This window comes from Giraffa tippelskirchi, chromosome 13 (genome assembly GCF_054371585.1).
Source record: "Giraffa tippelskirchi isolate mGirTip1 chromosome 13, T2T-mGirTip1v1.2.pri, whole genome shotgun sequence".
In the NCBI taxonomy this organism is placed as follows: Eukaryota; Metazoa; Chordata; class Mammalia; order Artiodactyla; family Giraffidae; genus Giraffa; species Giraffa tippelskirchi.
This window is the reverse complement of record NC_137287.1, coordinates 112,518,609-112,538,735: the sequence shown is the minus strand read 5'-3', so window position 1 is coordinate 112,538,735 and position 20,127 is coordinate 112,518,609. Positions and strand designations below refer to the sequence as shown.

General features: G+C 46.4%; 1 protein-coding gene across 7 annotated transcripts in view; it reads left to right on the top strand.

The window, feature by feature from the left end:
* PTPRT (protein tyrosine phosphatase receptor type T) overlaps positions 1 to 20,127 on the top strand; it is a 1,099,906-nt gene that overhangs the window by 908,319 nt on the left and 171,460 nt on the right. The window contains exon 14 of one of the 7 annotated variants that reach the window (XM_081556962.1): positions 2,132 to 2,188. The exons of the other annotated variants lie outside the window; for them this stretch is intronic. Coding sequence (XP_081413088.1) covers positions 2,132 to 2,188 — 57 coding nt within the window. The remainder of the gene's footprint in view (positions 1 to 2,131; positions 2,189 to 20,127) is intronic. 7 annotated transcript variants of the gene reach the window in all.

Sequence of the window (20,127 nt, the reverse complement as noted above, 5' to 3'; positions counted from 1 at the left end):
GTGAATCACCTTTCTCTCAGCCTTCTGTTTCTTTTTCTGACGTCAGGCCAACAGTCATTGTCTTACCCACCTCAGAAGGTGGTGAGGGGAAATGTAATAAAAATATCCACTTAAAACAGGAGTTGGCAAACTTTTTTGTAAAGGGCCGGATAATTACTTTCAGTTTTTCAGGCCATATGGTCCCTGTCACAACCACTCATCTGTGTCATGGTAGCACAAAAGCAGCCATAGATAATACATGTAAAATGAGCATGGCCGTGTTCCAATAAAACTTTATTTATAGACACTGAAATTTCAATTCTGTGTAACTTTCATGTGCCATAATACATCACTCCTCTTTTATTTTTTTTCCCCCAGCCATTAAAAAATGTAAAAACTATTCTTAGCTAGTGGACACACAGAAACCAGTGGGTGGCCAGATTTGGCCTACCAGCTTTAGTTTTCTGAATTTGGATTTAGAATATGGTTTGAGAATGGTGAAGTTTCCCAAACCTTTGAGGGAAGGATATTCTGATTACTGTTTTATTTTGCTTTAATTTTTATTGGCGTATTGTTTCTCTACTATGTGGTATTAGCTTCTACTGTACAGCAAAGTGAATCAGCTGTAGATACACATATATTACGATTTCTATTGACTGATGGTTAGATTTTGTAGTATTTCACAGCTGTTGGTAAAGTTTGCCATTTGTGTGAATTTTTGAAGTTTTTTATTTCCTGTTTATCAGTTGGTCTGGGATGTCCTGCCCCTCTCTCCATAAGAGAGAACTTATGGATAAGAACTTTGCATAAGAACTTTATACAGTCTTGTTGATGAATCACTAGAGAAATACGCACAGCCTTTGACCAAGCCTAGGACACCTTCTTCCTTTTTGTAGCATTTTCTTTAGAGAAGCAAGTAGTGGATTTAAAAGGACAAAACATTAAAGTCATACAAACCAGAGTACTGCCTCTGCCAGTTCATAGTCCTGTGACTTTCAGCAAGTTATATCACCTGTCTGATTCATCCTTCCTTCCTCCGTTCACTTATTCAACATAGTCACTAGGTGCCTACTACGTGCCAACTCCAGTGCAAGGTCACACCAGGACACTAGAAATGAGACAGTGACTGCCTTCAAGGAGATTCAGAATTGCAGGGGAGGCAGCCCCTTACAATACAGTGAGGCTATTGCTTTGAGAAGGGACAACCAGGGTGTTAGGGAAGGCAGATGAGGGGCTTCTGACCCTTGTACAGTGAGACTCCCAGAGAGGAGGAGTTCTGAGCTGATACTTGGAGGATGAATAGTTGTCATCCAGGTGAAGAGGCAGGATGGGTATTTCCACACCAAGTGAGCCAGCTAGGTAAGGCCTCCTGACAAGAAGGTGGGGCAGAGGGCACAGTTGATGATGGAAAGGAGTTTACTGTGTTTGAGGCAGAGTGCAGAGGTGGGAGTGGGGAAAGCCTGGAGGGGCAGGAACCAGGTTAAGGGATTTGAGGTTTACCTGCAGCACAGCAGGGTTACTGGTGCATTTCGACTGGAGGATAGAGAATAGTCTGAAAGGAAATAGGACTGGAGGCAGAAAGACCAGCAGGGGTCTGCTTCAGTAACCCAAGTGAAACAGGAGGATGGCTTGAACAGAGTGGAAATGAAATTGGATGGAAAGGGAAAGCTTCAAAACCTTTTCTAGAGTAGAGTTAATAAGGCATGCCAAGTGATCAGAAGTTGGAGGTCAATAGAAAGGAAAGATAAAGGATGACCCCAGGCTTGTAGACGGTGTAGCTACGTGGGTAGTGGCGCCATTTACTAAGTAAGGGGGGAGAAGATGTCTGGGTGGAAAGGTGATGGTTCATTTATAATAATGCTGACCTTTCTGGATTGTTCTAAGTCTTAGAAACATTGTATGTGAGGTACCTGGCAGAGTCCCTGGCATGTTGTGGGTGCTTGATAAATGATGACTCGTATCCTTGTTTCATTTCTAAAGATCTATTTCAGGCCCTGTTTTGTTAGATCATGATGTTCTTTTGCTGTTTAGTGTGAGCTCTTCAGAGCCACGAGAATTGCAGTTTTGCTCACCGTGCCGCACGTGTTCATGTGTGTTTCTTTCTCTCCTTCTCTTCTGCATGCTGCCTGGGGACTGGCTTCCTTGTGGTCAGCACCAATGGGCAGCGCCCAGGTGACCCCGGGGACTCCACTCTGCCTCCTCACCACAGGTGATCACCAGAGCCCTGGGCTGGGGAGGGGGGAAGGGAGTAAAGAGCAGCCCATGCTCAATGGTCCCTCCAAGCTAGGTGGACCAGAGAGGAACTGGCAGTCCCTCCACCCGACCCATGCATCCACCCACCCAGCCATCCCCGTGCCGCCTCCCCCGCCACATCTGTCCATCCCTACCTCCATCCATCCATCCATCCATCCATCCATCCATCTCATCCATTCACCTCATCCATTCACCCGTTCTACTAATGCTTACAAAGTACCTACTGTGTGCCAGGCACTGTTCTAGGTGCTGAGGTATACAGTGGTGAAGAAAAGAAAACATATTCCTGTGCCTTTGTGGGAGGGGAAAGAACCATTAATACCCCCCACCAAAAAAAAACAAAAAAAACCTACACAAATATGTATACCATGGCAAGTGTGAATCATGCTACTAAGAAGAGCCACATGGTATTCAAAATAAACCAACAAATACACCTAAAGTTCAGGAAATGATTCCCAGGGGAAGAGATAACTGAGCTGTGGTCTGAGGTTGGGGGAAATTGACTTAACATGTCTGTGCTTAGGAAGTGAATAGATCTGGCTATGACTCCATTTGTCTTGGACAAGTCACTTGAGTATGATGAGTCCCACCTCTCCCATCTGTTAAGTTAGAATAATAATGCTTCCATTTTGGGGAGCACCGTTTTCTTATAGACTTTGCACACACAGGCTTCTGGAACTGTATCCTGAGATGAAATAAGATAGTAAATGTGAAAAAGGCCGCTATGGGAACACCCCAGTGTAGAGTGGATATTTGTTTGAAGTAAATACAGCCGTTTCCCTCTAACTCATGGTAGTTCACTCTCATTTCATATGAACTCTTCAGAGATCATCATACAGAGCCCATCAGAGGCTGATGCCCATCATGGGGCCCCAGAGACAGAAGATACCCTCCCGACAGATCTCTACTGCAGGGGCCCTTTCTGGTCGACCGAGGTTTCTTTGGAGATTTCAAATCTTTTACCTAGCACCTCTCTCCAAGTTGTTGCCCAGACAGCGGCTTCCTCTCTGCTATTCCCTGAGTGGTCAGTTTGTCATGGTGAGAAGGGGAATATATGAGGCAGGGATGACAAGAGTCCAGGCACCCAGGAGCACATGGTCCATTTCTGTTCACCTACTTCCCAAGCTCAGAAATTCTGCTGTTTGTGATTGTCTTAGGCTGTTTCCCCAGACAGAGCCTGAGATGGGGGATTCTTCTGCAAATTAGTCATTGATGAGTATTCTAAGAAGAAAGAAGGTGAGGGCAGGGGAAGAAGCCAGAGGAGGATGTGGAGACTGTGTCAGCTGAGCCCACAGGGGCTCTGGAGTTGGACTGTATCACAGGGGTGCCCCTACTCCCAGCAAGGGGCCAGCATCTGTGCTGCTGTGTCAGTCAGCCATTGTCCGTGTCCTGGTGAGGGTTGGGGGGTGACTTCCCTTGGTCCAATGGCAGTTCTGCAGGGAAAGGGGTACCTTAGCAGCCAGCACCCCCATCTTAAGCAGCTGGAGATTAGTGCACTAGCCCAGGAAAGGAGATATGGGCAGAGCCTCCACCGCACTCATGACAGCCAAGTTCTGTCCCCACCTCTGTGTCTGCCGTCAGCCCACAGCCCAGTGTGTCATCATCAACACCCCCAGAATGTCCTCTCAGCCACTCCCTAGTTACACGACCTTAAACAAGTTGCACAGCCTTGTTTAACCTGCAAAACTGATTGTCACACCTCCTGCGGAGTCATATTCAAGATTACGTTCGGTGACCCTCGAGAGTGCCCTGCTCTCTCATCCTTCCTCAAATGTCAGCCCCCTCTCCCATCCTGTTGTTGGCCCCCAGTCTTACTCTTACCCCGAGGGAGATGGCAATTGCGGACGGATGCCTGGTGATGGTGAAAGGAGAGTGGTTCCTACCACGTGCCCACACCCAATTTACCAAGAAACAGTGCTTCTCCTGGGCATGCAGGCAGCTCCCTTTCTGCAGGGCCATTGTTCTCTGGGCCCTTTTCAAGTCAGCAGTCCCATAATGTTTTCTTTAAACAGAGCCAACCCTATATCAGGCATATTTGTTTTACCTCTTGCCTCCTGAGACATCTGAATGCTCCCTCTCTGACAGGTTTATTTCATTGCATTCCATTTATTTCCATGCCTTTCTCAGTTTCATTTGATGGGTGAGGTGTCCAAAAGTGTTTCTCTTTGAGCAGGCTGTCCCTTTCAAAGGGCGTTTTTGTTAATGCTCATCTCCTGGTAGCAATAATGGCTGATGTGAATAATAACCGACCAGGTCTGAGTGATGGGAATGTTAGACTGTAAACAAAAGCAGCCTCTTCGCATCAGCACCAGCTCAGAGGTCTGTGGCACCTGGTTGTGGAGTGGGAGACAGGCTGGCTTTCAGAGTGCAAGTCTCAGCTCGGGCACTTTCTGCCCCAGGGCATCTGGGCATTGTTCTTCTCTGGGCTTCATTTCGTTCTTGGGGCCGAGCAGGGATACCGACACCCCTGGCCAGAGTTCCTGGTGAGAACTATGTGTGATGGCTTCCACTCGCTCTTCAGGTCTAACTTACTGGTCTTTGCTTCAAGGGATTCATGCTCTAGGGTAGGGTTTCTTAACCTCAGCACTAGCGACTTTTGGGGAAAGATAGTTCTCAGTTGAGGGAGGCTGTTCTGTGCATTGTAGGATGTTTAGCAAATCCCTGACCGCTACTCATTAGATGCCAGGAGCACTTGATTACCCAAGTAGCACAACCAAGTCTATTGCCAGACACAGTCGAATATCCCCTGGGGACAAAAGCGCCCTCCTGTTGAAACCTCCAGAATTACACTGTGCTCAAGAGATGCAGAATCTCAGCTACATACATACTTTGAAATTTTCTAGAGTCAAATTTTTAAAAAGTGGAAAATGGGGACTTCCCTAGGGATCCAGTGGTTAAGACCACACTTCCACTGCAGGGGACACAGTGACAATCCCTAGTCAGGGAACTAAGATCCCATATGCCTCAGCTGCTGCTGCTGCTAAGTCGCTTCAGTCGTGTCCGACTCTGTGCGACCCCATAGACAGCAGCCCACCAGGCTCCGCCATCCCTGGGATTCTCCAGGCAAGAATACTGGAGTGGGTTGCCATTTCCTTCTCCAGTGCATGAACAGGAAAAGTGAAAGTGAAGTCGCTCAGTCATGTCTGACTCTTAGCGACCCCATGGACTACAGCCTACCAGAATCCTCCGTCCATGGGATTTTCCAGGCAAGAGTACTGGAGTGGGGTGCCATTGCCTTCTCCATATACCTCAGGGCATGACCTAAATAAATAAATAATATAGCCTATTAAAAAAATCAAAATTATTTGCTAAAAAAGTAAAAATTAACAGGTGACTTTCATTTTAATGTATTTTAATTAACCCAGTGTCTACAGAATATTATCATTTTAACATGTGATCAATATTTTAAAATTACTAATAAAAAATGTTATTCTTTTTTTTTTTTTAGCACTAAGCCTTTGAAATCTGGTGTGAATTTTACACTTACAGCACTTTGCAATTCAGATGCTAAATTTTAAACAGTTAAAAATGAAATCTAATCCTAAAAAGATAAACATTGTGTTTAACAAGTAAACATACTTTACAGTGTTCCAGTGTTAAAATTTAAATTCATGGAGATAAATTTTAAAATTCAGTTCCTCTGTCACACTAGACACATTTCAAGTGCTTGATAACCACATGTGGCTTAGTGGCTGTCATCGTGGACAGCACAGATGTAGAGGTAATTAGGAGTTTAGCAGATACAAACTACTGTATATAAAACAGACAAACAGCAAGATCCTACTATATAGCACAGGGAATTATATTCAATATCTTATAAAAAACTAAAATGGAAAAGAGTCTGAGAAATAATATATAAACCTGAATACTTTGCTGTACAGCAAAAACTAACACAGCATTGTAAATCAACTATGCTTCAGTTTTTAAAACTTTATACAAATAACCCAACAAAATGTCTTGACCATCCTTGTGCCTCGTTGGTGCACAGAAGTAGAGGCTCAGTAAATGTTCAGTTCTTTTTTATTCCATTTTGACACACCCCGCAGGAGATATTTGACAGTATCTGGAAATGTATTTAGTTGTCACCACTGGGTGTGAGGGCTTACTGGCATCTGGTGGGTAGAGGCCAGGGATGTGTCCGTTGAAAAATAGGTAACCTTTGAGACCCCATGGACTATAGCCCACCAGTCTCCTCTGTTTATGGGATTCTCCAGGCAAGAATACTGGAGTGGGTTGCCATGCCCTCCTCCAGGGAATCTTCCCAACTCAGGGCTCAAACCCGTGTCTCTTATGTCTCCTGCATTGGCAGGAGGGTTCTTTACCACTAGCACCACCTGGGAAGCCCATCACAGTGGTCAGAGGCCAGGGATGTGTCCACTGAAAACAATAAAATCAAACCTCTGTGGTTAATGTTTGGTGTTTTTCTGAAGTGGGATGGCTTGGGACTGCAGTGGACAAATGACTAGTTATTTAACATTTCACCTAAAGGACCAACTGGATTCACTTAAAAGACCAACTGGAATCACCTAAAGGACCAACCCACTATCCCTGAAAAGAGTGCTTCCTCGGCCCCTGCAGTAGTAGTTCAGCCAGGCCTCCAGGGGGCGCTCTGGTGAACTGAGCCCAGTAGGAAGCTAGCAGCACCCAGACGAGCTTAGCATGGATGCTCTGAAGGTCAGCCAGGCAGCCCTGCTCTGATCTTAATCCCCTGGGCTGACCCAGATTCACTGTCTTGCCCATGCCAAGCCCTCCTTTGTCCCCAGGGAGAAGAGTTTTGGGACAAGCCCTTGTGTAAAAAAACTGGGGAGCTTTGGCAAATCACTCAGCCTTTCGGAGCCTTCGTTTCCTCATCTGTGAAGTAGTAAGGATGAGTCCGTGCACCACCAGGCTCAGTCTTGGCCAGGGTCAGCAGAGAAAGTGAATGCATTTCCAGCAGGGCTCCTGGCTTGACAGGCTGGCAGACACAACTCCACCCTTTTATTTCTACCTCTGTACTTCATGTTCAAACTCTATTGTTATCTCCCTCAGTTCAGTTCAGTCTCTCAGTCGTGTCCGACTCTTTGCGACCCCATGAATTGCAGCATGCCAGGCCTCTCTGTCCATCACCAACTCCCGGAGTCTACCCAAACCAATGTCCATAGAGTCAGTGATGCCATCCAACCATCTCATCCTCTGTCGTCCCCTTCTCCTCCTGCCTTCAATCTTTCCCAGCATTAGGGTCTTTTCCAATGAGTCAACCCTTCGCATGAGGTGGCCAAAGTATTGGAGCTTCAGCTTCAACATGAGACCTTCCGATGAACACCCAGGATTGATCTCTTTTAGGATGGATTGATTGGATCTCCTTGCAGTCCAAGGGACTCTCAAGAGTCTTCTCCAACACCACAGTTCAAAAGCATCAATTCTGTGGCGCTCAGCTTTCTTCACCGTCCAACTCTCACATCCATACATGACCACTGGAAAAACCATAGGCTTGACTAGACGGACTTTTGTTGGCAAAGTAATGTCTCTGCTTTTAAATATGCTATCTAGGTTGGTCATAACCTTCCTTCCAAGGAGTAAGCGTCTTTTAATTTCATGGCTGCAATCACCATCTGCAGTGATTTTGGAGCCCAAAAAAATAAAGTCTGACACTGTTTCCACTGTTTCCCCATCTATTTCCCATGAAGTGATGGGACCAGATGCCATAATCTTAGTTTTCTGAATGTTGAGCTTTAAGCCAACTTTTTCCTCTCCTCTTTCACTTTCATCAAGAGGTTCTTTAGTTCTTCTTAACTTTCTGCCATAAGGGTGGTGTCATCTGCATATCTGAGGTTATTGATATTTCTCCCGGCAATCTTGATTCCAGCTTGTGTTTCTTCCAGCCCAGCGTTTCTCATGATGTACTCTGCATATAAGTTAAATAAGCAGGGTGACAATATACAGCCTTGACGGACTCCTTTTCCTATTTGGAACCAGTCTGTTGTTCCATGTCCAGTTCTAACTGTTGCTTCCTGACCTGCATACAGGTTTCTCAAGAGACAGGTCAGATGGTATGGTATTCCCATCTCTTTCAGAATTTTCCACAGTCTATTGTGATCCACACAGTCAGAGGCTTTGGCATAGTCAATAAAACAGAAATAGATGTTTTTCTGGAACTCTCTTGCTTTTTCGATGATCCAGCGGATGTTGGTAATTTGATCTCTGGTTCCTCTGCCTTTTCTAAAACCAGCTTGAACATCTGGAAGTTCACGGTTCACGTATTGCTGAAGCCTGCCTTGGAGAATTTTGAGCATTACTTTATTTCCTGGCAATCCTTAAAAAGGGGGGGGGGCAATAATTGCTTTACAATATTGTGTTGGTTTCTGCCATATATCAACATGAATCTGCCATAGGTTTACGTATGTCCCCTCCCTCTTGAACCTCCCACACCATCCCATCCCTCTAGGTTATTGAAGAGCAATGGATTTGAGCTCCCTGGCAGTTCTTTATATCAGGGCCTTGCCACAGTGACAAGATTCAGGCCATAATACTCTCTCTGAGACTTATTTACAGCCAACTGCCTCTAAAGCAACTTCCTTAGGGATGTCTTGTAAATCTTGGATCCAGGTAGAAAGAGTTTGAGCCTTTGGGGCAAGGCTATATGGCTGAGAGCAGATGGAGAAGCAGCCTGGCAAACTTAGGGAAGGCCCAGCAGGATGCCTTGTGCCCCTGGCAGGCTTGGACTTCCTGGGGAGTGAGGGACCCTCCCAGGGTGGTTGTGCCCTCTGGCAGGTGTGGATGGTTGGTGTGAGAAAGGAGCTGGAAGTAGGAGGACATCTCTGGAAAAGGCTTAAACCTGTAAACCCACCATGATGGCAGCTCTGCCTGATAGAGAGAGGTGGAAGACAGGCAGAGGGAGTGCAGTCTGCCAGGCTGGCTAGAAGGAGGTGGCAGCTTTGGGGGACAGTGGCACCAGGGGGGTCCATGACAATGAGAAGAACAGTACAACAGCAAACATGTGTTTCATACCTCTTACCTTCCATGGAATGCACTGTGGGTTTCATATTATTAATGTCCTGAATCTTCTCAACGCCTCTGCCACGTAGGGTACCATTGTCATTCTTATTTGGTAGATAAGGAAACTGAGGCTCTTGTGACTGAAAATCACACAGCTCAGAAATGATGAAGCAGGATCTGAACCCAGGTCTCTGGAAAGTCTGTGGTCTCACCCACTATAATCTATGCCAATGGCCAGTATTAGTGAGCACCTATTATGTGCCTTGGCTTCCCTGGTGGCTCAGCTGGTAAAGAATCCACCTGCAATGCAGGAGACCTGGGTTCGATCCTTGAGGTAAGATCCCCTGGAGAAGGGAACAGCTACACGCTCGGTATTCTGGCCTGGAGAATTCCATGAACTGTATAGTACATGAGGTTGCAAAGAGTCAGACATGACTGAACAACTTTCACTTTCATTATGTGCCAGGAGCTGAGAAATACCATGATCCAAGTCTGTGCCTCCAAAGCTAGCTGTGGGACTTTGAGCCTCAGCTCACGTGTGCCCATTTCCTTGTCTGAAAAGTGAGGATACTAAGAATTACTAGTTGTTGAGAGGAGTACTTGAGAAATACACTTGAAGTATGTAGACTTGTGATGTGATTATTATTCTAAACCCATATTACAGATGAGAAAACTGAGGTCCAGGGAAGAGGCAAGCAGGCAAGCTGGCCGGTGGTGACATTCAGGCAGGTGGCTGGGCCAGAACTGTGGCTCATGGGAAATGAGGTAGGAAGTAACAACCCATCCACGACCCAGGCATGAGGCACCAGGAGTGCTCAGCAGGATTCACAAGCCAGGGCTAGTTGGGAAATTGGGACATACAAGCTGGGAGGCTGAACACAGGAGCATGGCAGCCCCAGTCGCAGAGATGGCCCAAGACAAGAGCTGGATGGAGAGTAAGGCAGCACAGTGCTGAAATCCCTTTGACCTGGGCAGCCTGAAGTCCCCAAGGCTTCAGTTGGTCCCAGAGCACCATCCAGGGCTGCACCTGCAGAATAGGTGCAGGGACCACAGCTGGAGGTCAAGGAGGCAGGTGACGATCAGGAGCCAGGTGGTCACTGCAGAAATGCCTCAGTTCTTCCATTTGGCTGCTCCAGTGATAGCAGGCAGACTCTGCAGAGCAGGGGTGGAGTCTAGTACTCAGTCAAGTGCACCAGACTGTCACCATTGTCAGTAGTCTTGTAATAGATGTTCATGGCCTGATGGACACCAGGCTCTTGGTACCAGCTTCTGTTACCCATCTCCCAGTGGAGTCAGTAGACAATGCAGACCAGGAAGGCATCTTTCTGGAGTGCCCCATCCCCTGTGGGGTGTCCTTCTGTAGCAGGTGAGTATCTGTGCTTCCTACAAGACAAGCATCCAAGCAAGGAGCAAATAAGACAAAGGCTCTCACCATGCCTTTTCTCTCTGGGGATGTTCTTCTTAGACCAAGGAGCAATCAGTCTCCATTCTGCTATCCAAACTGCCACTAAATTCAGATTCAGAAACTCAGCGTCACCTTGACCTCTCTCTCCCTATCTTCAATATGCAGTTAGTCATCAGATCTGTCCAGTATTACCTCTGAAATCTCTCTTGAATCTCTCCCTCTCCTTCACTGCTGCTCCTCGTGCTTGAGATTCATAAAGCCGTTGTCAGATTAGTGTAACAGATTCCAAACCAGCCCTCCTATCGTCACACTGGTCCCTTCTAATGTATGCTCCACTGAAGCAAAGCTATTACTATAAGAGTCTGATTCTGATTAAAATACTCTCAAAGTTCCCTTTGTGCTCGGGGACAATTAGCCTGAATCACAGGCCCTTCACTGTCTAGGTGCTGTCCCTTCCCTGTATCCCCAGCTCTATTTCCTCTTTGGTGCCCAGTGCTCCACTCACACTGGTTACATATGCAGAACCTGCCTTATCGCATTCTGATGGATGCTCTTCCTCCGATGTCTACCTTACTCGCCCTCTGGGCTCAAGTTCGGACAGTGTGGTCTCTGCAAAGCCTTCTCAGATTTCCATTGTCTCAGTTCAGTTCAGTCCCTCAGTTGTGCCCGACTCTTTGTGACCCCATGAACTGCAGCACATCAGGCTGCAGTCTATCACCAGTCCATCACCAACTCCCGGAGCCTACTCAAACTCATGTCCATCGCATCAGTGATGCCATCCAACCATCTCATCCTCTGTTGTCCCCTTCTCCTCCCACATTCAATCTTTCCCAGCATCAGCGTCTTTTCCAATGAATCAGTTCTTCACATCAGGTGGCCAAAGTATTGGAGTTTCAGCTTTAGCAGCAGTCCTTCCAATGAACACCCAGGACTAATCTCCTTTAGGATGGACTGGTTGGATCTCCTTGCAGTCCAAGGGACTCTAAAGAGGCTTCTCCAACACCACAGTTCAAAAGCATCAATTCTTCGGCACTCAGCTTTCTTTATAGTCCAACTCTCACATCCATACATGATTACTGGAAAAACCATAGCTTTGACTAGATGGACCTTTGTTGATAAAGTAATGTCTCTGCTTTTTAATATGCCGTCTAGGTTGGTCATAGCTTTTTTTCCAAGGAGCAAGTGTCTTTTAATTTCATGGCTGCAGTCATTGTCCACAGTGATTTTGGAGCCCAAAAAAATAAAGTCTGACACTATTTCCACTGTTCCCCTATCTATTTGCCATGAACTGATGGGACCAGATGCCATGATCTTAGCTTTCTGAATGTTGAGTTTTAAGCCAACTTTTTCACTTTCCTTTTTCACTTTCATCAAGAGGCTCTTTTGTTCTTCTTTGCTTTCTGCCATAAGAGTGGTGTCATCTGCATATCTGAGGTGATTGATATTTCTCCCAGCAATCTTGATTCCAGCTTGGGCTTCATCCAGCCCAGCATTTCCCATGATGTTCTCGGCATATAAGTTAAATAAGCAGGGTAACAATATACAGCCTTGATGTACTCCTTTCCCGATTTGGAACCAGTCTGTTGTTCCATGTCCAGTTCTAACTGTTGCTTCTTGACCTGCATACAGATTTCTCAGGAGGCAGATCAGGTGGTCTAGTATTCCCATCTCCTGAAGAATTTTCTAGTTTGTTGTGATCCATACTGTCAAAGGCTTTGGCATAGTCAATAAAACAGAAGTAGATGTTTTTCTGGAACTCTCTTGCTTTTTCAGTGATCCCAATGGATGTTGGCAATTTGATCTCTGGTTCCTCTGCCTTTGCTAAATCCAGCTTGAACATCTGGAATTTCACAGTTCATGTACTGTTGAAGCCTGGCTTGGAGATTTTTGAGCATTACTTTACTAGCATGTGAGATGAGTGCAATTGTGCAGTAGTTTGAGCATTCTTTGGCAGTGCCTTTCTTTGGGATTGGAATGAAAACTGACCTTTTCCAGTCCAGTGGCCACTGCTCAGTTTTCCAAATTTTCTGGCATATTGAATGCAGCACTTCCACAGCATCATGTTTGAGGATTTTAAATAGCTCAACTGGAACTCCATCACCTCCACTAGCTTTATTCATGGTGATGCTTCCTAAGGCCCACTTGACTTCACATTCCAGGATGTCTGGCTCTAGGTGAGTGAGCACACCATCGTGGTTATCTGGGTCATGAAGATTGTTATTGTATAGTTCTTCTGTGTATTTTTGCCACCTCTTCTTAATATTGGCAAATGGATAAGAAATCTGTGGTACACATACAATGAAATATTACTCGGCTATTAAAAAGAATGCATTTGAATCTTTCTAATGAGGTGGATGAAACTGGAACCTATTATACAGAGTGAAGTAAGTCAGAGAGAAAAACACCAATACAGTATACTAACACATATAGATGGAATTTAGGGAGATGGTAATGATGACCCTATATGCGAGACAGCAAAAGAGACACAAATATAAAGAACAGACTTTTGGACTCTGTGGGAGAAGGCGAGGGTGGGATGATTTGAGAGAATAGCACTGAAACATGTATATTATCATGTGTGAAATAGATCGCCAGTCCAGGTCCAATGCATGAGACAGGGTGCTCAGGGCTGGTGCACTGGGATGACCCTGAGGGATGGGATGGGGAGGGAGGTGGAAGAAGGATTCAGGAAGAGGAACACATGTACACCCATGGCTGATTCATGTCAATGTATGGCAAAAACCACTACAATACTGTAAAGTAACTAGTCTCCAATTAAAATAAATAAATAAATATATCTTCTGCTTCTGTTAGGTCCATACCATTTCTGTCTTTTATTGTGCCCATTGTCTGAGGCCGCACCTAAAAAAGATGGTTGACAGGCCAGGCCAGTGGACACTGAGTTGAGGGTACAGAACCCTCGGTCCTGAGTGAGGATTCTTCTCGGAGAGGGCGCATATTCTGATTACAAGCACTTGTCTTGGAGCTATTTGATTTCTGTTACCCTCTGCCCAGCACATGTATAGTGCCCACTCACCTGGCCCCAAGCATGAGTAGACTCATATGTGAGCAAGTGGTTAGCATTGATAGAGCGTGTGCCAGACCCACCCCTGGCCCCCACCCCATGATGGTTCAAGCCCCCCATCTACCATTTTGTCAGGTTTGCTGGGAGTCACTGAGCACTGGTTTTCAGTCTAGCATTTGAACTCTATACAGCCTCATCTGCCAAGCTTTCTAGCGACTGATTCTCTGGAGTCTTTGAATAGGGCTTCCCCAGATCTGCCAGCCCCACTGAGCTCATTACCCAGCCTGGGCACACATGGTGCTTACCCAGGAGAGGTCGGGCTGGGGGCAGGGAGTGTGGAGATCACAAAGAAGAGACCTGTCCCCAGACTCTGTGTCTGCATGAGCAAGAACAGACCCTGCCAACATCCTGGGCCTCATCTTCTTCCCTCTCGTGCCTCCTGCTAATAGCAGAGCTGCTGTTCTGTCCATCCTTTGGGAAGGGGGATAGATCAACCTTAGTACAGAACACGGCGATTCAGTGTTTCTGCTTTCAAAAGCCAAGGGGCAGAGGCTGGAAGAAAGAAAACATGTTCATGGTGGATTTGGCTGGAATCTCAACAATCGATGCGGCTCCTGCTGTTGGTTTTATTACCCTCACTCAGCTGCGTTGCCTAATTTGAATTCCGTGCTGCGTGTTCTCTCTGATCCTGCTCATGCTTCCACTAATCCCTGCTATAGATTTCTCGCTTCCTCCCACGAGCCTTCTCTCCTTTCCAGGCACCCTGATATGTGCTGGAAGCTGCATGTTCCAGAAACATGATCTGGGCAGAGCTACCTGGCTGGGCAGATCTTTGCTTTCCCTTCCTATTGCTGCCCCTTTGGGATGGGTACCGTGGTCACCCCATAGGGGATCGATTTGGTTGAAATCAGTTGGAAAGAACTGGATTATGTTTCTGAGTAAGAGCCTTAGAGACATCTGGGCCCCTGGTACATCTTGCTGTGCTGTTCAGACAAAGCCAGAACTGGAACCTCCCTGGTAGTCCGGTGGCTAAGACTCCACACTCCCAATGCAGGGGGCTTGGGTTTGATCCCTGGTCAGGGAACTAGATCCCACATGCTACATCTAAGAGTTCACATGCTGCAGCTAAAGATCCTGCATAACCCAATGAAGACCAAAGATCCCAAGTGCTATAACTAGTGCAACCAAATAGATAAATAAATGTTAAAAATAAAAAGCCAGGGCATCCTGTCCTCCTAGAAGCCTCCTGTTCCACTCAGCCCATGACCAAACAGGAGTCTCCCCATCCCTCTTCCTACATGCTATCCTTGTGGCCCTGAGCCCATTCATGTTGGACTTTACTTCTTGAAATGCTAAGCCCACTCTCCCCTTCCCAGAATGCTTATAACATGACTCAGCTTGATACAGAGGTATAGGTTGAATCATGCCCCTCACAAAGGATGTGTTGAAGCAACACTAACCCCAGTTCCTAGGAAGGTGGTCTTATTTAGAAAGAAGGTCTCTGCAGGTATAATTAGTTAAGATGAAGTCATGACAGATCCATAATATGATACTGTAATATGACTGGTATCCTTACAAGAGGAGGAAAACATCAGGTGAAGACAGAGACACACAAGGAGAACCTCTGTGATAACAGAGGTGGATATTGGTGTGATGCATCTCCAGCCTAAGGAGTGCCAGTGGTTGCCCACAGATGCCAGAAGCTAAAAGAGATGAAGAAGGATTCTACCCAGGTTCTCAGAGGGAGCAGGGACCTGTTGACACCTGGACTTCAGACTTCTAGCCTCTAAATTTCTGTTATTTAAGCCACCTGGGTTGCAGTACTTTATTACAGCCCTGGAAATGAACAGACTTGGAAGTGCAGTGATCCTGAGCATAGGGCAGCAGGCAGGGGTCCACACTGCAGAGCTGTGCCTTTGCAGCGAACAGACCTCAAGGAGACCAAAGCTGAGAACTGCTACCCTGGAGAAACCCTTTGGTGCACCCTGTCCCTGCTGTGGGGTCCCCGTGTTGGCTGGATTCTGCATTTGGCTCACAGCGGGTCTCTTCTCTGGGGCTCTGGCCCTCCCCTCTGTGATGTGCCTCCTACGTTTAAACAGTCTTAGCATCTGCTGCCAGACATGTCCTGGCCTTGGCCCAGGCCACACCAACCAGGTTTTTCACGTTGTCCTGGCCTCATTTGACCCGTAGGGATGGCCCTGGTAGGCTTTTGTGCTCGCCTCTGGACTGACTGCTCCTGAGAAGGCTTCCTGTGTTCCACAGCTGCCCAGGACTGCTCTGAACTCGGCAGGGAGAATTAACCATCCATTCAGTGTGGCCGATCGCTCGTCTCGCACTGGCTGTCGAAGAATGTCTAAAGGGACTATCACTTTGCTGCAGGGCACCCGAAAGAGTGTGTGTTCTCTTCTCTTATATCTGCTCTTCAGACTAAATCCTTAATCCCCAGCGCAGGCCCTGGACGCTCCTCTCTCCAGCCGCTAAGCAGCTTTGAGCCCCCGGGGCTCCAGGCTCAGCACACAAGTTCTGCAGGTGGGGAGCCAGCACTGTCACCCCTGAGCTGGCTCAGTTTCTTCATCCTCATCCATGGGGCAGGCTTCGCCTGGTGCACAGGGAGCCAGGGTGGGGAGGAGGCCACTGGGTGGTCTTAGGGATGTCCATGATGTGCCCCACACCAGTGATGGCACAGGGAAATCTGACTCATAGTCTAGTTTGGCCTAAGCAGAGTCATACACGCCCTTCTCTGTAGAGACTTCTGTGTTAGCATCACACTGAGCTTTGATTTTCAGCTTGCATGCGTGTCTTTGCCATTACGCGGTGAGTTCTCAAACAGCAGGGTGGTCTCCTAATCACCTCGCATGCCCAGCACCTTGTTTTACCCACTATTATCTTGATAATCCCAGCAACCACTCATGCCACGCCAGCCGATGTCTAGGACTTGCCACCCCCCCCCGACTCCGTCCACCCCCGCACCAGCCAAGGGTTGAATGGGTGCTAATGAGGCCAAGGGAAGGGGTCTAGTCTATTTGAAAGTCACTTAGCTTTTTCTAGTTCCCTGACCATGGGCAAAATTTTCCTTCTGGCCAAATCCACACACAGCTCTAAGTATACGTTGCCCCCTCACCGTGGGTGCAGACTGACCAGCAGACACTCCTAAACCCAAGCCATAGACTGGCTCCTGATCTGTCTTTCAAATTTAACCCCAACTTCAGCCACATCCCAGTCTTTAACCCTACCTTTGGCCTGACACCTAAGCCAGTTCAAAAAGTGCACCCACCTCTGGCTTCTTAGAAGTGTCACCCCCAAATTCAGCCAGTGCTTAGGGTCCTTGTCTGGCCACAGGCTAGGGTCCAGCTCTTGGACCCCTGGGCACAAGAGGGAACAGTTGAGACCTTGAGAAAGTAGAAAGGGTGGTAAAGCCCTCGAAAGGGCATGCCTTCCAAGCAATGTGTCAATAATGACCATAGCTGGCATCAACCAGGCACGACTGCTCGTAAGTAAGTCTATCATGCTGAATTCTAAATGCATGAAACATTCTTAGCATAAAGGGGTTGACTTGCACCCAGAAGAGATTCACTGCAAAGATCTTCTGTAGCCACTTTCCTACTGTCTGTAACATAACTGAATTAGAATCTGACCTACACAGAGCATTTGCTATGTAAAACAAATAGCATAGCATAGCATTTGCTATGTCCACCTGGAAACACAGATCCAGGAGATGCATGGAACTAAGCAAGAATCAGCGCTTGAGGAAACATTTACTTGAGTGGCCGGAATGCTTTCAAACAGTCAATTAAAGCTATTGCCATCTCACGGAGTGCTCACCTCCATTTAAGGCTTAAAAAAAAAAGGTCAACCTCTGTCAGCAATATTTAGCAGTTTTAGTTGTATAGGTTGTGAAGTCAATTCCAACCTCTTAAGCCTGGCTAGGTAATATTGAGGGGGTCTGGGATATTGGAAACCTGTATCTACTCTACCCTTAACTCAGTACTTATTAAATGGTCTTCCCCAGCAAGGGTAGAGCTGTCTTTAAAGAATCTGAGCATCTGTAGTGTTTTCTAGCTACTTGACATTGACTTTGAGTTAAATCTTGGCTAAAAGCAATTACTGTCATATGATGAATTGAGGCAATTTATTTATTACTTGAGAGACATCCTAGGTGATGTCACTTGGAAGAATGATGGAATAATCCTTCTCAAGTAGTCCATTATTAGCCAGATCTAGTGAGGGGGGCCACTGTTCTGAGGTATGGGGGAGAGCAGTCAGCAGTTTTTAAAAATTAGTCATCGTGAGATCAAAGAAAAGAGTATTGGAAATAAAGCAGAAAACAGCCGCCTAAACTTGAGCTTGCTTGTCTCCCTGTGGGATTATATGGCATGCTTGGATTGCTAAATATCAAGAAAGATATTATAGAGAAAGCCCAGAGATTAATAATAAAACTAAACTCAATGTATGAAGTGCTTGGAGATGGTGGTTGATGTACAAGGAAAGTGAAAAGGATGGGGAAACTTAAGTTAAAAAGGTCAAGTTTAAATATCATTTGAGCAAAGTCTGTATAATTTGGCCCATATAACAAGATTCGCATGACATGTTCATCCATTCCTTAGATATTAGAATGTGATATATTGCTGGAAGGGTATGAGGGGAGATAATCTTCAAGAAAAGCAGGTATGAAATAGAACTTTAGGATACAGCGGGTGGCCAACTCAGCAGAGATGGCCATAAATACAGCAACGTCTTAGTCTGGCTGGTCACGGTAAGATTCTAGATCCCCTAAAGAAACAGTATGATTCTTTCTTCCAGGTGTTTGAGAAAAGACAACCAGATTTCTCTGCTGAACAATCCTTTTCCCTGTTTATTGAGGAAATGGCAGAATAGAAAAGTGGTTTAAAGAGAATAAACTGTGTACCAGACTTCCAGGGTTCAAATCCCATCCCTGCCACTTGCTTCTGTTACTTTGTCTCTCTGAGCCTCAGTTTCCCCGTCTCTGAAATGGGTATACCAGTAAAACCTGCTTTGTGAGGTAGTAGTGTGGATTAAAAGGGATAGCATATGGGAAGGACTTAACACAGCAGCCTGGCTCATAGTGGAAGCTCCAAATACATGTTAGCCCTTTATTATAAATAACACAGCTGTTTTACATGTGATCAGGTGTCCAGACTCCACTGTTACCACCTTCTGGATACAGTCCAAACATGTGGCTGTCCTGAAAGCCAGTCACTATTTCTGCACCTTGGCCAGGACTGTGCTGCAGTGAAGACACAATACTGGACATTTCTGCTGAATCACAAGTCCAGACACCTCTCAAAAGTGGCAATGAGGTGAACCTAAGCATCCCATGATCACAGGAAGTAGGAAGCCCATGCTGGCCCTGGAGCCATCTGGCCTCACACCCATCCTTTGCTTCCCCCTGCTGTGCAGGTGACCCCCATAGGCTGTGTTTCCTGGGCCCCAGGTCAACAAGTGTCTGGGCGTGGCCAGGAGGAGACATGGATTGTAGAGCGAGAGGGAGGAGAAGCCTTCTCCCTCTTGGCCTCAGGCCCCTTCTTTGGCAGTGACCGTGTCCTCTGTGGACAGCCTGGACCTGTGGCTCCAGCCTCCCACAGGTCTATTGGAGTCCCAGCTTCTACTGGGTGGCCCTGACCTCTGGGCTCTGAAGAGCTTTTATCTCTCTAGTCTGGGCTGGGTAATGGCCCCTGAGGTTGCTACCTTCTCGGTCGCCTCACCATCCTCTCCTGATCTCTGGGTACCCAGTTCTCTAGTAAATTCACTCTGTTTTAAATGTTTGGAGCAATTTCCTTTTTCCTGGTTGGATGCTGACTGATGTGGAGCCCATGCTCGTTTCCAGTGATTAGTCCCTCCTTTAGTAAATGGTAAGGGAAAAAAATAATCTGATTTAATCATCCAGTCTATATTTTTTCCTGTATCAACATCACACTTGTGTGAAATATCTGGAATCTACATTTTTCCATTAAAAAAAATAGTCAACAATAGCATTTGTTTCTCCCCAGGCTTCTCGCACCCCTCCTGTTTGCTACAATTTCCGTCCTCAAAGACTGCCAAAGTAGTTCATGATCACAATTACAAATCCTCTCAATGCCTTGGGATGCAATTTGTAAAGTCTAGAGGCTTAAAGCTAATGAAGTATCCAGATGCTTTCCTACCAACTTCTTTCCTATCGTGGACTTCAATTCCATCTTAAAAATAGTCTACCATTCTGAGAATTCACTTCCAGGAAAAGTCAGAAGGGAGATGATGCATACCTGACTCTAGAAGAGCCAGAAACCTGCCCAGCTTCCCCATCTTCCCCCTGCTGCCTCCTCTTGGCAAAAACCCCCATAATCAGAGATACCTGTCATGCTTGAAACCTTCGCTGGCAGAGAGGTAGCATCTCAGAGTCAGAATTTCAAAGGTTTTCTCTACTGGGTGCCAGATGCATGTAATGCCAGAGAAAAGACAGAAAAACTCTTCAACAAAAGAAGTCATTAAATAG